Source organism: Protopterus annectens, chromosome 3.part1 (assembly GCF_019279795.1).
Source record: "Protopterus annectens isolate FY-2018-M chromosome 3.part1, PAN1.0, whole genome shotgun sequence".
NCBI classification, from domain to species: Eukaryota; Metazoa; Chordata; order Ceratodontiformes; family Protopteridae; genus Protopterus; species Protopterus annectens.
In genome coordinates, this window is record NC_056732.1 from 1,131,883,178 (window position 1) to 1,131,901,882 (window position 18,705).

The 18,705-nt window shown below is 34.7% G+C and overlaps 1 protein-coding gene across 9 annotated transcripts in view; it reads left to right on the plus strand.

Moving 5' to 3' along the window:
- The window catches only part of EYA1 (EYA transcriptional coactivator and phosphatase 1), a 398,871-nt gene that overhangs the window by 9,705 nt on the left and 370,461 nt on the right, over window positions 1-18,705 (plus strand). For 2 of the 9 annotated variants that reach the window (XM_044067273.1, XM_044067275.1), the window contains exons 1-3: window positions 2,018-2,409; window positions 4,585-4,712; window positions 6,832-6,897. In XM_044067273.1, the coding sequence (XP_043923208.1) occupies window positions 4,589-4,712; window positions 6,832-6,897 (190 nt within the window). In that variant the 5' untranslated portion in view covers window positions 2,018-2,409; window positions 4,585-4,588. Of the gene's footprint in view, window positions 1-2,014; window positions 2,410-4,584; window positions 4,713-6,831; window positions 6,898-18,705 lie in introns of those variants that run through there. The other 7 variants (XM_044067277.1, XM_044067279.1, XM_044067276.1 and 4 more) reach the window with 5 other exon arrangements.

Consider the following 18,705-nt stretch of genomic DNA (forward strand, 5'->3'; position numbering starts at 1 on the left):
CTTGACTCGGTCCTAAGAATGGGTATATCTAATTACTCCTTTGCTAGCTTTTATTTTATTTTCTATCTGTATCTCTATATCTATATGTTCTGTCTCTCTTTCTATATAATACAGATGTCAAATCAATATACATATGGAGCTACTGATGTTAGTCTAAATTACAGCAGATCTTTGTGAAAAACACTGACCACAAAAGGTAAAACAACTAACATCCATGCTCTGAAGCATAACTTCAGAAAACATAAAACTTCTGCTTTTATTAAGGACGGGGAATTGTTCATCTCACACCCTTGTCGACCAACTGTTTTGTCAACCAAAAGTTTCAACAAAACAGATGACAACCTAAACCACACTCAGCTAAAGGAAGTAAACTGATATATCTATCTATCTGAATGTGTACGTGTGTGTGTGTGTGTGTGTGTGTGTGTGTGTGTGTGTGTGTGTGTGTGTGTGTGTGTGTGTGTGTGTATATATATATATATATATATATATATATATATATATATATATATATATATATATATATATATATATATGGATCTACTTCAGATAATCAAAATTTCACTTAGCTGAAACCCACTTAATCACCGAACGTTGAATTAACTTAATGTTCACATCACCGGATTTTTACAGAGGGAATGTAGACTTGACCAACATGGGGAAATTTGCTCTATTCTCCAGTGTAGTGCAATCTTGGAGTTGGTATATATAGTTGGGGGGGTATGGGGCACAGCTGCTCACCTGAGTGGGTCTGATGTGCTACGGTGTGTTTAATCTTTGAATGTTGGCCAAGTGCCTTCATTCCCTGCATAAAAATTTGGTGCTGTGAACGTTCAGTGTTTTCATCTTGATTAAGTGGGTTTCTGGTTACTAAAATTTCGATTATCTGAAGTAGACCCATACATATATAGATACATACATTTATTTGGTCATGTTGACTAGTGTTGCCAAAAATTATATACATATATGTACACACACGCATGTGTGCACACACACACACACACACACACACACACACACACACACACACACACACACACACACACACACACACATATATATGTGATGCAGGTCCCATGAATTTCATTATGCTGCACACCAGTGCATCACAGCAAAATTTCTTGAAACCAGACTGAACAAAAACATGCATTCTCTTGTGATGGAGTTTCACCAGGCTAGGATTCATTCACAGTAATTTGTTTTTCATTCTTTGTGGCCTGATGATTCTTGGGATGTGCAGCTTGACAAAAAACTATACACTCCTGTATCTATCTGTCTCTCTGTCTATCCATCTATCTATCTATATAAAAACATACACACACATATCTGCAAATCCATAAACCAAACCCACCAATGTGTTTCTTTCCTTGTATACATAAATATACAGATAGTTAGAGATATAAAGAATTGCTACACTGCTGTCTCTGGTGAACAAAATAATTCTGTAAAGCCATGTTTTTCTGCAAGCACAGGGATAATGAAAGTGGCATCTTTCTATTAAAAAATTAAATTAAAACAAAATACATTTGGACATGTATCATACAACATATGCCAAAGTAGTTTTAGTGGAATAAATAAACAAATTAAGGTGGAACATTTTTATTGTCACACATTGGTGCAGAAAGTTACATATAACAGCCAGTTTTAAATCTTAAAGTGTAATGTGAACACAGTAATAACAAACATGTAATGGTACATTTAAAAAGAACTTTTAAAGTATGCATATAGAATACAAGCAAAAATGTACAGAATACATTCTGAGAATCGTATTTTTCTTTGTTGAAGTGAATGATAATATTTGTCTTGACCCTGGAAATTGACCTTTGCATTTTGACATGGCTAAGAACTCAGGGGAAGGACTCAATGTGATAAGGAAAAGAAACTGTCAAGAGTAAAGGGGAGGGAGTGATGATATATTTCAGCCAGTGATAAAGGAAGTTGAAAGATCATCTGAAGATGGTGGGGGTTTAATGGTTCAGCTACTTCCGTTCGACAACTGCATTCCCTGTCAGCTACCTTTTGTGACTACCTCTTGCTGCCTACCTTGCTTTGACTGCTTTGCATGCTGATAGGGGGAGGGTTAATCCAGCTTGCAGCTGTTGCAGGCCAATGATGAATCACGCTACCGTCAGTTGGTTGCTTTCCCTTGATGTGGGGAGGAGAAGGAAAGACCTGAAGGAGGAAACATTGAGACATTACCTTAAGACAATGTGACTGTCTGAAGTACTATCCACATATGCTCATCAAGTTTAAAATACATATTCATTTGAGAAATGTTTGTCTAGTGTTGTTCATTCTGTAGTCTGGACAGTGACACCTAAACAGAATAATATGGGATTATGTTCTTATCAGATGGCAGGTGAAAAAAACTACGGATAGTTCAGATGCCCCTGATTTCTCAGTGTGCAGGTAAGTTGTTGGCAGTTTGTCAGCTTTTACTGTAATGATTTGCTACTCTTCCTATAAAAGTACACAGTTCAGTTCCTTATGTGAGTACAAAGCACAGAACTGAGGTGATCTTAGCAAAGTAGTGTGTTTTTTTTTTGCCTATTTTTTGTTTTGAAAGTCAGCCTGTCACTGGTAGAATCATTAAGATATGTGCTGCCTGGTGGCATTTCTAAGACCAACAATCTTGGTTTTCCAGTTCAGAACATTTTTGAAACTTTCATTTTACTGTGCCCTTAAGGGATCACTATGGACAAAGACATATCGTTTCACATTTGTTTGGATTCTAGTTTGTGTTAGAAATAAATAACTAAAATCTCTTTATGTCACTATCTCTAAAAATACAATTAACAGTAATTACAAACATTTAAACTTTTAGGGAAAACCTTCATTTATTATATGATGAAATTAGATGCCGTGGGTTTAATATGCATGACAAAGCATCTGCTATATAGAATCTAAATCAGCAAATACAGAGCACTGGAATAAAACCATTTCAGGAAAATTTACTTTAACAGCTTAGCAGCTTAGCAAGTGTATAGCTGATACTCTGCATTATCTGCAGTGTCATTTAAATAATGTGTTGATATTTCATACAACAAATACACCACTAATGTTTAATATGAATTTAGTAAAGATTACCGGCATATCTGATGTGCTGACTTTATAATTCAACACATAATTTACTACGACTCTGCTTTTGTTGCTATTTACCTGTATGCCTTTTTCTACACAGTCAACTTCTGTAACTTAAAATGTTTATAATATTCAAATATGTACGTTGTTGCTGCATTCTAACTTTGATAAATATTTTATTTTGCATCTTAGAGCAGGATGTTAAGGCCTAGTAATATTTTTTAGATCTCCACCGTTTTAATGACGTGGATCCTTTGCCAAAGAAACATGGTCTGTTTAATTTAGAAGACAAATAGGAATAAGAGTAATAATATGTTAATTCAGCTCTTTGCTTTAGATGTGACACAACAATGAATTGCCAGACTGTTTCGGTAAATGTAACAGGCATGTTTCATTTCCCGTCATTTAGCAAAAAAAATTGTAAAATTATTTAAAATGATATAGTTTGTTTTGGAAACCATTTATAGATTAACTACTTTTACAGTCCACAAATATTAACACAATGCATGCTAAGTATGTTTAAGTATAGGCTTTCTAATTGGCAGTTTTGGAAGATTAAACAGCTAAGTTATTATGAGCTGTGTTTCAAAAATGGACAAGCTGCGTGCTTTGTTATGCCTTTAGTGACTATGTTGGTTACAGTATGTGAAAAAAAAAATCAAAGCATTATCCAAATAATTGTCAGTAAAACCAAAGTTGCTGAATGTGTTTTGCGTGTCTGTTCTTGCCGTACAAAGCAAGACAAGGCCCACAGAGGTTTTCACTGCCTTACATTCACATAATTAAAGTTTATAGTTTCTAAAGAGGAAAAATCTCAGTTTTACTCACTATAAAAAGAAAGTATTCATGCTATACAAAATAAAAATCTTGTTTTTTCTTTTTTTTAATACTGAATACAAATATATTTCCTTATACAGTTTGACTAGAAGCCATTGTGAAGTCATTGATTTTATAGCATTAGAGAATCTGAAAAAAGAATATATTTGTCAGTGTTACTTAATTGTTTCCAAAATACAAAAATAGTGGATGTTGTTGAAGATAAAAGCTGTGAGGCCCACATCTAGCTTTCTGCTGTTCTTTCTGAAAAGAAGTATCATGTGCCCTCTTGATCAGAAGCTTGCCTTGTCATTCCCACTGCAAGTGTTCTGCTCTGTCTTTATTTAATTTTGTCATATGTAGTTTACATTTAATGTGTTGGCGCTGAAAAATATGAGCATGTATATACATTGTACTGTTATCAAATGATTTTCAAAGGCTGGAATAAGAAGTACATCACCTAAAAAAGTGTAGTCGCTGTCATGGTTTATTTTAAACTTCATTTAACATAATTAACTTAATCAGTCTTCCAAGAACATGTAATTGTGACAAAAAGACTGTTTTTATTTTTATTTTAATGTATTATTTATGTAGATTGGAAAAGAAACGTTTTTTTTTTTTCTTGAAATGCTGTGCATCATTGCCCAGTGTTATTTTACATAGCTTACAAGTGACTTTTCTTTTTAGGTCTATGGAAATGCAGGATCTAGCTAGCCCGCTCAGTCGAGTAAGTGGAAGCAGTGAATCCCCAAGTGGTCCAAAACTTGATAAGTCACATATCAATAATAATTCCATGACACCAAATGGCACAGAAGGTATGTTGCTTTTTTCATCATGGTGAATTTAAATAATGTTTTAAAAAATGAGCATCATGTCCTTATATGGTTCTATATAACATATACTACTGATCATAAAATCACTGTTGTATATATAGCAGTCATTATTTTAGTAGGTGACAATATGTGTGTCTAACACTGTTTATTCTCTTTGCAAGTCTTTCAACTTACAAGAAAACATATAAAATACATAATTTAAATAAACCAATTTCTTATTATTTTGCAGTACACACAACTTTATAGCATATTAGTGATCTAGTACAGAGCATAGCAAGGGAAAGTAGGAGTCTGCGGCTATACTACATACTAAAGTAGAAAAGGCAATAGTGTAGTCCACTTTAACAAAGAATTGTCAACCATGTAGCAATGCCCAGAGGTTTGTAGATTTATTTATTTATTTATTTTTACATTCACAGTGAATAACTCAAATTACAGAAGTAGTGCATGGATTCAAGTATCTAACATACAGATATAGGTAAATTAATTTTTAGGTTCTTTAAAGTGTGCTTACTTAGCCTTCAACACACTTGGGTAGAAATAAATAGTAAACCTTGTAAATTGACCTAATGGTCTTCTGTAAAGTTCCTGAGCAGTGAAATGACTTGCTTACAAAATACCTTTCTAAATTATATCATTAATATACAGTGAACAGCATTTTACTTGCTATATACTTACGTACACATATAAAATCGACTGCACTTTAGTCTGAATTGAACCTTTTTATGAATCCAAACTGCATAAAGTAAAGTAGTCAGGTTTGTTCTTAAATTCACACCATACTCTTAAATATCTCTAAGGCTATCAGTCATGTTTTACTGAAATGCGCTGCTTATGTACTTAAAACTGAAGACCATGGGAAGGAGTTTATGTCAGTTCTAATGTATGACAAATGGACTGTATTATTTTCTTATGAAAAAGAAGCACATTGAATGCCAGTGTCATAATAATGGATAGCAAAACTCTTTGTTTTGCAAAGAACATTTAAATAATTCAGAGGGATATGTTGACAGCCATGCAGTCCTGCACAGCTAACCTTTGCTCAATAATGACAAGGAAACACACTTTTGGAAAACTGTGTTAAGTAACAGACTTGTAAGGTCATTGTAATACTCCATTCTGTGAAATCAACTAAATGAAGCAATCGGCAAAAAGTGCACTTATAAAGAATAGTATTCAAACTGCTCTGTGAAAACTGGTTACTTTCAAAGCACACTTGGTAAAAGCACAAATAAATATATAGTTTTACTTTAAATCCAATAAATGGATAGTGCCTGATTAGTAAAACATAAGATGATGATGCAGATGGTTACAAGTATGCATTAAATTTAATGATAATATTAACCAGATTAGCATAAATAATTTTCTATTATAAAATAGGTTTGACAGGAAGTAGGGACCACTGAATGAAGAATGTATACATGGCAACGATTGTTTGTAATCAACAATTGCATTATTTGAATAACTATTTTTTTTTCTGCATGCAAATACATTCTAAAGCAAAGTTCATGGTGCATCTATCTCATTAGTGCTTTAATGCATCCCATGACAAAGGAGAGCTGCTGATATGTTCATCTTTTTGTAGTAGAATTGGCGTGGTATAAATTCCAAAGGCATGGCCTAGATGTCATGGCGTCCTAAATTTGCCCCCCCCAAAAAAAAAAATGACAGAAGCCAAGCTACTCAGCTTACGTGGGATCTAGGGTTGTGTCTGAAAGACAGCATTTATTCATATACTGTGCTTAAAATTCTAAACAAATACATGTATATTTATATAAAATGTAATGACAATCTTCAGAAAATATTCAACAATCATGAATGATAGCTGTTATGACACAATGCTAATATAATGTCACTTATGCAGAAGCAAATTAGGTAAACAACATAGAACATAATTGAATTCACACAAAAAGTACTACATTTTGCTCATTTCTTGATCTTGTATTCTATACTTTCTATTGGAGTTGTAAACTTCCTGCAGACATACATGATATATAGATAACTGTTGTTTATACACCCTCCAGGGGGAAAAAAAAACACTGAAAAGAAACTAGCCGAGGTAAAGTGCAAATGTTTTCTTTTGTTTGTGATTTTCCCTCAGGTGACAACGTGACAATGCTGATAACTGCAGACTGGTTGCTAAGTACTAGTACATACACCACTGCAGGTTTGTGCACTAGGTGTGCAGAATTAAAGTGGCATTACTTGCTAGTAATAATGTTGGGATCAGTTTGTGTTCAAAGGAAAAACTATACCTGAAAGGTTGCTGTGAGTTAAAGTAGCCATTTTGGCTGTTGCTGGTAATCAAATCATATGCACTCTTGTACCCAGCAATCCCTTTCATCTGGTATTAGTACTTTATAAAATTCTTTGACTTTTAGATGCCAACCATACAATGCCGTACTATACCAATTGGCTACCCAAAATATAAAAGCTTTTTTTTCTGCAAAGCATAAATATCTACCAAGTATTGCTGCTTTTCTAGGTTAACATTCAGTTAATTTTGTTTGAAGTTTGCATCTTTCATGCAAGAAATGTCAAAAAAGGCCTTGTTTTAATGAGTCACTGACACTCCAAAGGAAATATATTAAAATAATTTGAATGTTATATATTATTCATTTTTTATTTCATAATTAATCAAATAGTATATTTTGAGTGAAATATGGTTTGATTGGCCATACTTCTATACCATGGTAGCTTCTTCTCGAAGTGCCACTATTATCCTATTGGTTTTTGTGGAAGGAAATTATGAAAGTGTGGTATAAGAAGACCAATGGAAGAACAGACACCCAAGTTGATAATATATAATAAGTTATAACCTTGTTTTCATATAAATAAACTCTAGTATATTGTTTAAAAACAAAGAAAATGCAGAATAGTAGAGTTACATATTCAATGATGACGTTCTGTTTATGTGTTTCTTGATGTGTCAGACACTCCTTAAATATAGTGAGCTTAACATTTATTTTGGCATGGTGTACTGTTTATGCTTGTGTGGAGAGTGTCATGTATTTTGTTTGTACATGATGTCACACAGCACACTGTAGATATCTTTATACATATGTTTGTGTGTTTATATATATATATGTATATATATCTGAAGTGCTTGTGTGTGTCTGTATGTGCACTTTGCTTAGCACACTGCAGTTGTACACCGCAGCCCTATATTAAATTGTATTTTTTATTATGACATAAATACTCAAAATGTGTGGTCATATATTGCTGTACAACTTAAAATGCTTAAGATGTAAAACAACTAAGTCAGTTATAAAAAGAAACTTAAACAAAAATGGTTATTTCAGCAGTGATGTTTTTACTGCCACATTATAGCCAATTATCTTTTATTTTATTCACAAATGTGGCTAATATTATAGTTTAGAAAAGAAAACAACAGCCACTCCACTCCTTATATGTACAATAAATAAAATTAGGTCTATATATTTTATATTCTATAAGCGGTGAAGAATCCTTACATGCATGCACGAGTGATCTAAGTATATAAATCTATTGATGTAAAAGTAGGATGTGTGTACATAGGTTAACCTTCCACCTACAGACTTTCTTTTCTCCAAGTGATGCTGTTGACAAGGTAATAGCACAAATGGTACCACCAATGCATGTGTCTTCTGACTTAATCCTATTAAATGTTTATATCTGTACTAAGATTCTATCTTGTAGGTTGCCGAATGTGAATCAGGACAATTATGAGCTTAATGAAATATTGATATTAAGATATCTATCATATCAGATTAGAACTTCCCTGATCTTGTTCTGTAAAGTCCCGTTATCCATCACCTGAAATATAATGTACTTGTTATTTTAATGTTTGCAGTTGTCTGCACTTAAAACTTGGTCCCCAGATGAAGGCAGAAACCGTACAGCATTTTTTTTGGATTTACATTAATAGTATATAGTTTGATGCATTGTCACCTGAAAAAAAAGAATAAAATTAATATCATTGCATTCATTGAATGAATCCATTTATTAATGGCTGATTAATGTTGTATACACTGTTATTTTTAGCTTTTTGAAAATAAATGGGTGAAAAATGAATGAAAAATGGATTTGTGAACTAAGCATACCAAATAAAATGTATTCCAAGATTCTGATAAGACTGATGATTTGTGATAGTGCATAACAAAGGAAATTATACTTTCATTTAAAGATGCCATATTCACATGTTAATAAAAATACAAATTCTCTTACATAAATGTCTGGAACCATAATGATTAAATTTTAGTACAGTCGGGTGGATATGTCTACCCTTCCTGGTATTCTAATCTGTACCTTGTTTCACATCTCTGTAAATGACTTCAATTTGACCTGCACTGTTTTGCATGTATGTAGCACTGAAGGTCATCATTTATGTGAATGGCTTACATGGTCAATAACTGACCTAAGCTGCTATCTTATTGTCCTTTTCATAGCTCTTTGATTGTTAAAGCCAGGATCTTGAGAAAGAGGAAAAACGATTCTTGGCATGCCATCCTTTAGCGAGTTTGTATTATACAGGAAGGGACAGCCTGCAGAAATTGGATGTAGGATAGAAAGCTGTCACCGTGTGGTATAATATCTAACAATAAGGTTGATAGTTATAAGATAAAGTCTAGCACTAGTATGAGGGCAGGAAAGTAGTGTCACCAGACTCACTAGACATCAAACTAGAATACTGAATGTGAAAAATATGGCAATATTTTTACTAAACAACAGGAATAGACCTCATTGAGAGTCTTACTGTTGTGAAGTATGTTTTATGTCTCTGCCTCCTGGTTAGACTGATACTGTGGAGTTAAGGTACTAGCACTGAATGGTTAATTTACATGACAGTGCAAGACATTTGAGAGATGTCTACTCTGGTACTGTGAAATGTAATATGTATGTCTGAGGGATCCAGACAGGAAGGAAGGAAGGAAGGAAGGAAGGATGCACTACCATTAACTTCTTCAACATTTTGCAGGTACTCCGGGCTGTATATATAGTGTCTCAATGGCAGGAAATATGTCCCCATAAAATACATACAGTTTGTGTGCTGCTATTATCAGTGGTGTTGTGAAAGTTGGGTTTATTAACACCTGCAAAATCCTTTAGATGTAATGTGGACGCAAACATCAGCTTTATTATTATCACTGAGTTATGCAGGAACTAGTAATTAGCTGCCAAATGCAATAGAAAGCTACACCTTCAGTATATTATCCACCAGCTTTTATGGAACATTTTTTTTTTGTATCAGAATTGTCTTGTTGACTGTAGTTTTGCTTTTTTTTTTTGCACTTGAGGAATTCTCAGTTATAGGCTTATTGGATATGTAGTATTTACCCGTGACTGCTAGAATTAGATGACTGTATTGTGCTACCATTTTAAGTAAGTTTTATTGTTTTGCAATTGTTGCACATATATTTACTTATGGAATAATGACTGTCAATATCTCTCACCATTTATTTGTAGATAATTTCTTTTATGTTAGCTTAACACAGTTTAAGCTTTGTTGGATGTTTATTTATTTTTGGATATGTTTTATTACATTTGATTCTTATGTTTTTATGTGTTACAGTTTATATTATGCGAACATCACATTAAGGCACTTGCTTTTAAAACGCACGGCTATGTTAAAATTTGTAACTCCCTTTCCATGACAGCCTCTGAAAGTATGTTACAATATCCAGAACAAACTGTTATCAGTGTCATCTTTTGAAACGTTAAGAAGAGGACTAGCCTTTTCAATATTTATCTCTTACTTTGGATTCAATATCATGTAATATCTTCCTGCTGTGGAACTTTCAGGAGTGTTACCCACCTTATTGAATGTATTCCTTCATTCTTTAGATAACTGTTAAGTCTTTATATCCAGAGATTGCTGTCATAATTCATGCTCAGAACCTTTTCCAGCCTATGTGCAAGATATATTTTTATGTGGGATGGAAATAACAGTGAAGACAGCAGTATAATAACACTTTCACGGTAGAGCTATGATTCTTTTGCAAATACAGATTGCAAAAATAAAAATTATACTTAACTTGGAATTTTCAGGTAAGCATTAGTGTTAGAGGAAAGTTACCTTAAAATCTGTCTTGAAACTTTCATTAAAGTTGTGATTGTGCCAGTCATAATGCAGACCACTTGCTAACTGTCCGCTGAGTAACTTTCTTAAGTTATGCTGAATGCTTCCTATGCCTTATTCAGCCAAGCCCAGAAGCGTATGCATCCTAACCCTCATTCTTTGCTATTATTCATCTGAGCCCACTTCCATTTTAAACATTCCTTTTGTGTATCTTTCAGAAGAGGAAAGGCACAAAGCTGCTGTGACTTTGGAAAACATATATATATATGATTGAGGAAAACTATTAAAAGGGGGTGTCAAAATTGAAAAGAATAAGTTTAAAATGCTGAGTAATATGCGGGCAATTTTTACTTATAAGCTTATGATTTATTCTGTTCTTACTAAAGGGAGGGATTTTATGGCGTATTGGTTTATTTTGCACTTATCCTCCTGCTTGCTTGTCTAGAAGTGTCATTTTCTTGTTGGAAATTTACAGTCTGTCAAAGATAAACTCAACTGATATAATTTGAAAAAAGAAAATGTGTATAAAAAATGCATTACATATTAGTGCAAAAACAACAGGTCAGCTGTCCATGCAATTAAATCCAGAGTTACACATGAATAAAATCTTCAAATGGACTATACTGAGGTCATAATTTTCACAATGTAGAAAAACAACATCTGAATAATTAGGTAATTTTCAGTACATAAGAAGATGACCATACTATTATTAATATTATCTTAGAGCTTGCCCTTTCATATTATATGAGGAGGCATATAAGCATAATAAATGCAATTCTGTACTGCCACAGGTGACCAGTAATATAATAATTATGACAGACAGGATGAGAGAGATGGTACAATATTCATTAACTCAATCACTGTTTAATCAGAATGTATATGAACTATTGTTGAACTTCAAATATTATGATTATAAGTGAACTAAGAATTTCAGAATAAATGCAATTACTCACAGACACACTCACGTGCGCAGACATGCTTGCACAATATACAGAGATACACACACACACACACACACACACACACACACACACACACACACACACACACACACACACACACACACACAGAAACAGGCACAGTTAAAAATAGATGCTCACATATAAAACCAAAATGCGTAACCGCAATTGTTCTCCTATAAGAATTTTCACATTATTAATTGCTTCTGATAATGACATGGGATTTGTAATCTCTGAACAATACTGAAGCCTTGTACAATAGTGGAAGCACATACAATGTATAAAATATAAAAGTGACTTCAATAAGTGCTTCAAAAGTATGTTACTCATCCTCCCAGTTCAATCTGTACCTTACTGTCAAATGCAGCACATCTGGCTTAAATAAAGGAAATATAATTTTGCTTCTCATATATTAAGGAAATCAGTAATAAAGAGGAAAACATGACACTTTCACGTACGCCATTCTGTCTCCTTCTGAGCAACAATCTAGCCAGTTATTAGGATAAGTAGTCCAGCAAGCAAGCAATGGTATACTAAACCTATAACCACAAGGTCTAAATTGCAGTCAAACATATTTTCTGCATTTTTTTACTGGGAATCATTCATCCCATTTAGCCCCACTTCACTGGCTATATTTTTTCCTTATGTTCTGAACAGATATAGTTGTTTAAACACTTTAAATCATTTCCAGTATTGGACTACAAGTCTTGAATACTTAAAGTCCCAATGAAGCAGGCACACATGATATTTATACTCTAGTGCATACACTTGAACTAAGATGCAAACACACTAACACACAGACACGCACAGATACACACAAACATACAAAACATACATGCATGCACACACACACACACACACACACACACACACACACACACACACACACACACACACACACACACACACACACACTCAGACACCTGGACATATGCACATGCGCGTGTGCACACACACACACACACACACACACACACACACACACACACACACACACACACACACACACACACACACACACACACAGAAACAGGCACAGTTAAAAATAGATGCTCACATATAAAGCCAAAATGCGTAACCGCAATTGTTCTCCTATAAGAATTTTCACATTATTAATTGCTTCTGATAATGACATGGGATTTGTAATCTCTGAACTATACTGAAGCCTTGTACAATAGTGGAAGCACATACACTGTATAAAATATAAAAGTGACTTCAATAAATGTTTCAAAAGTATGTTACTCATCCTCCCAATTCAATCTGTACTTTACTGTCAAATGCAGCACAGCTGGCTTAAATAAAGGAAATATAATTTTGCTTCTCATATATTAAGGAAATCAGTAAGAAAGAGGAAAACATGACACTTTCATGTACACCATTCTGTCTCCTTCTGAGCAACAATCTAGCCAGTTATTAAGATAAGTAGTCCATCAAGCAAGCAATGGTATACTAAACCTATAACCACAAGGTCTAAATTGCAGTCAAACATATTTTCTGCATTTTTTTTACTGGGAATCATTCATCCCATTTAGCCCCACTTCACTGGCTATATTCTTTCCTTATGTTCTGAACAGATATAGTTGTTTAAACACTTTAAATCATTTCCAGTATTGGACTACAAGTCCTGAATACTTGAAGTCCCAATGAAGCAGGCACACATGATATTTATACAATAGTGCATACACTTGAACTAACATGCAAACACACTAACACACAGACACACAGACATGCACAGATACACACAAACATACAAAACATACATGCATGCACACACACACACACACACACACACACACACACACACACACACACACACACACACACACACACACACACACACACACACACACACACACACACACACCTGCACATAAACACACGTGCACACGCACACACACACACACACACACACACACACACACACACACACACACTCATGCAAACTTAAGATACACCAGGTTTACCAGTGAAATTAGTTAGCCACGTAACTCTTCAGAAAACACCTTTGCAAGAGTAGCTAATGCCTAGCAAAGACACAGAGTTATTGGATGGCATTTAATCATCTGGTGTTACCCCATAATGGTTCAGAATGTATCAGAGACTGAAATGTTTTAGTGGACATTTTAGAGAAGACTCTGTGATTGGCATCTCATATATCTTAAACTTCAATGCCTTTAATAGTTATTAACTTAACAACCATGTGCTTTTCCAGAAGAAGATGTCATTTGGTGCAGGCTCAATAAAACTGTCATTGTTCCAAACATAAAGCCATGCTCTTCAAACTTTTAACTAGACATTATAGACTCTAAACCTAACATCCAACCATAAGTACTATTTTTCAACTGTTACACCTGTATCATGCATTCTGCTTTTAAAACACTCACAGATCTCATTTCATTTCATTATTATTATACACACACACCTGCACATAAACACACTTGCACACACACACACACACACACACACACACACACACACACACACACACACACACACACACACACACACACACACACACACACACACACACACACACACACACACACACACACACACACACACACACACACACACGTTATATTATTTCATGGAGCTCACCTTCACTGTACATGTTCTTCTCTCATTTCTTTAACATTTTCTGATGCCTGACCAATACAATTTATTAACTTTCAACACTAGAACAAGCAGCTAAGTTCATGTATCGCGTATTTAAAGAACTGTAAGTGATATATTCATGCCACCCTAGAGATGTGCATCATAACATGACTCATGATTTAGAAGCTCTGTACATCCATCTATCTACCCATCCATTTTTCAAAAATGCACTTCATTCTTTAAAGGTTTGCAGGAATATGAGAGCCTGTCCCAGCAGATGAAGTGCACAAGTCACTGAAATCCATTCTGGACATACACCCACTTGCCACAGCATGCATACTCTCAATCATTCATGCACTACAAGCACAAATAAGGATAATTTCGAAAAACGATCATTTACTACTGCATGTGTTTTGGGAGAGGGGAGGAAGCTGGAGCACTCAGAGAGGTCATGGTTCTATGCCTTTTTGTGTCATTTTTACCCTATACTCTAGCTCTGCTCTTTATAATAAATGATTTATCATAGGCAATTAAATGGCACATTTTACAGGTTTTCCCTTTTTGTAAAAGTGGAAAAATGTACCTGTATCCTACTATAGACTCTTATCTGTCCTGTCTTTACATACAAATGAATTAGTAAAGGCAGTAGTCAGTGAACTAAATGATCACATTTGCATTTACAAGTTAAATAGGGCAAACACATCTGGAGAAGTGAAGCAACAGTCTTACCATCCTTCTAAAATTTTAGGGCTTTATACATAATGTATTGAAAAAACATTCTTTATGAAGTGACTCTCATGTCAGCCTGACCAAAGTCTTCAACTCACATAACAAACATGTCAGCCTGACCAAAGTCTTCAACTCACATAACAACATAATACTGTAGGTATATTTACCACACAATTTATCACTGGCTTCAAGTTCTGTAACATGGCTCAGAAGCTCACAAAGTGTAAGCATTTAAATGAGTTAGAGTTAAAACACATACAGGAAACTAAATCCAAATTCAGAACTCCCACTAGATGAGTGATTTGCTCTCTGTTGATCAGCCTAATGATAGACTCCCATCACACTACAGGTTATAATCATGGTATCACCATGTTGTTGTCTTTTGGCTTTTCCTGGTTAGGGGTCGCCACAGCAGAACTCTGGTCAGCTAATGATTGGCAGTAGATTTTCACGAATGCCGAGGTGCCAACTCAACGTGCAACCTTCAACGAAGGCATGCCCATTTACACATGTCTTTTGACGCCCACCCAACCACGGGGAGGACATGCAGACTCCGTACAGAAGGCACTCCCTGCACTCCAGCCAAGAATCGAACGTCAGAACCTCTTGCTGTGAGGCAAAAATGCTGCCTCTGCACCACCGCGGATAATCACCATATACACATGAATTGATGCTTTTCTGTTCACAGTCTAATCTTTAGCAAACCATTATGAATCAATTGCTCAGTATGTGTAGAGCTTAACAAAAATGCATAAATGCCAGATAATAAAGTAAACTAAATTTAAAAGAAAACTCCACAATAAATCTCCCAAAAAAGTACCATGGCATAATATTCTTTATACTACTAAAGCATTGGAATAAGACCAAATGCTTCTCATTAAAATTTAAGTTCCTATATTCCAAAATCACACCTTTAGTAAATTTTTATGTACTCCCTTATAACATCTTAAACTTCTTCCCTCCAAACAAGTACATAATAAACTTCATAGGACCTGCATTTCTGAGTCCCTTACTGAACTAAATCATATTCAGCTAACTACCAAACCAACCAGACCTAATTTACAAATATTTTGCTATTCTCTTTATTACAAAATATTTTGCAAAATCCCTAGCAACCAGCATCTCTTCTGTCATCACATTTCCTCTCACCTTCAGTGACACTGCTCTATTACTTTCCAGAAAATTCAAAATCTAAATTTATATCTAAAACTCCCTGAAAATACACAGACTGCACTGACATTTTTTTTCTGTACTGACTGGTCTCTAATCCTAGTAATTACAAATGCTAACACTGTTGCCTCAACCTCTGCTCACAATCCAAAATGCATACTTCCCCTTAGTTACTAGAATTTTTAAAAATGCAAAGCAGACTCGCTCTACAAAGAGTTGAAAAGTGCAATGCAGCTATTGGATGACACTTGGAATACTTTTAAAACCATTACAAATAAAAAACATTACATCTCCATGGTAAATATTTCCCAGCAAGCTATTCACAGGCAAAAAGTCATTTATTCCAAAAGTTCTCTCAAACAATTTTGGATTGATATAAATAAATGCTCTGTATGGAGCTCTGCTAAGGTGCTATCTGCATAAGAACATATCCCTTCCCCAAATGGAAACCTCACATTGTCTGACATGTCATCATACTTTTCAGACCTTCCAGCCACTCAATTTCCTCTGACTCTCACAATCACTAATGCTAAACACCCCCACCACATTCCTTTCCCCTTTCTACTTTGCAAAAATAACAGCTAATCATATTATACTTTTTAATTGAACAAATCCCACTAGGCTTCGCAGCAGGACCCCCTTATGTGCTATTTTTTTTTTTTTATCAGTGCAAAGACTTCACAGAGTCATCAGACTAAGTCATATTTACAACCTCTGTCTCACCCCTAACACCATACCCAAAGTCTGGAATTCAGTTGTTGTTAGGGGTGTGCTTAAAGAGTTCACACTAACATAAAGTAGCCAAATCCATCCTCTGTTCTTCCCACTTAAAGCAAAATCCTAGAAAAACTTATCTGCAACCAAATCACCTCTTACTTGTAGAAATGCCACATGCTTTCTAACAAACAACATGGTTTCTGGGCAGTAAGGAGCACCTAACTGATGATATATATACTAACATTTATTTATTTATTTACATTTGTTTACCAGGTAATGTCCGAATGGGCAATATAGCCCATTTACAGCGGAGACCTGGGGAGAAAAGCTCCACATAAGCAACATAGTTATACAAAAACTATAAAAAAATACAACCATATGGTTACATATTAACAAGAAGGTTATAAAAACAGAGACAGCATTTCAATAATCAGTGACTACAGTACAATCAAAATAAATTGTTTTTTTTTTTTTTTTTGTAGAACTAGTGTAGATGAAAATTTAAGAAAAAGATGAAGTATCATCATCAAGGAGAACACAAGGTATGTGAGAGGAAGAAGAGAGACATGACAGGAGAGATAGAAACATGGTTAGTCTGGATGAGAGCATGGCCATATCCAGTGAGTAGATAAGCAATGTTTTATGGCTTGTTTGAAGTTGTGGGAATTGTTGATGGATAGAATATTTTGAGGAAGGGAGTTCCAATATTTGGCAATTTTATGACAATATAAGGAGTCTCCATGTGAGTTATGTGTTCTGTTAACTTTAAGCAGAATTATCAGCTGACCTAAGGGATATAAGATTAATATAGGGTTGAACAAGATCAGATAGAGCTGGGCAGCAGTTGGGTTTATATAGAACTGAATGGGTGATTAATATAGCAATAACCAATGGCTGGGTGTGGGTAATGCTGTATTTGCCCATAGTTGGCGTGGTTTGGTCACGAGGGCAAATAAATCCATCTGTGGGTAAATCCAGAATTATCCACACCCAGTCATGGGTTATTGCTATTATACAGTGATGTTAGTTTTCTGTTGTGTTATGTTTGTTTTGTTATTTAGGTTTTTGTTTGCTTTACTTTGTATACTTCCCCTTTTTGTGAGATAAAATAATCCATACTTTGACTTAATCAGCCACTGCCCCTCTGTTTTGTTTTGAAGTTCTGAGAATTATATTTCAAACAATAGGAGGTGACATTGTATAAAAATGAACAGTGTGGTTTTTTTTCAGATCTCCACTTTCCTCTCTCCATAATAGGTAGCTGTTTACTAGTGCACACACCATGGGATAATAAAAGTACAAGTTGCAGAGATCATTTGGCACTAAATACAGAAGCAGTAACAACTCTCACTATTTGTGAAATATAAAATTGACAACCTACCGGTGGCTGTAATAAGGAGGGACATCATTTGTACATCTCTCTCACTCTGTCTCTACTAATTAGCATTTTGTTTTCATTTTGTGAAGGTTTCCATGCCTTTATTGGTATGATTGGTAATATCAGCATGGGGTTAGGGGTCACTCGACATGCACAAGCACACACACCATAACAGTATGTCAAGTACTTACATATTATTGTAATCACATTTGTAACCTGGTAGATATTGCTGCTTGAAAACATCTTCTCTCATTTAAATGTAAGACTGAAATCAGCACAGAATTTCTGTTCAGTGTACTGTTACATAGTTTTATTTCTGTTGTGGTAATACATAAGTACCGAAATCTGAAATAATGCTTAGGTGCAGTC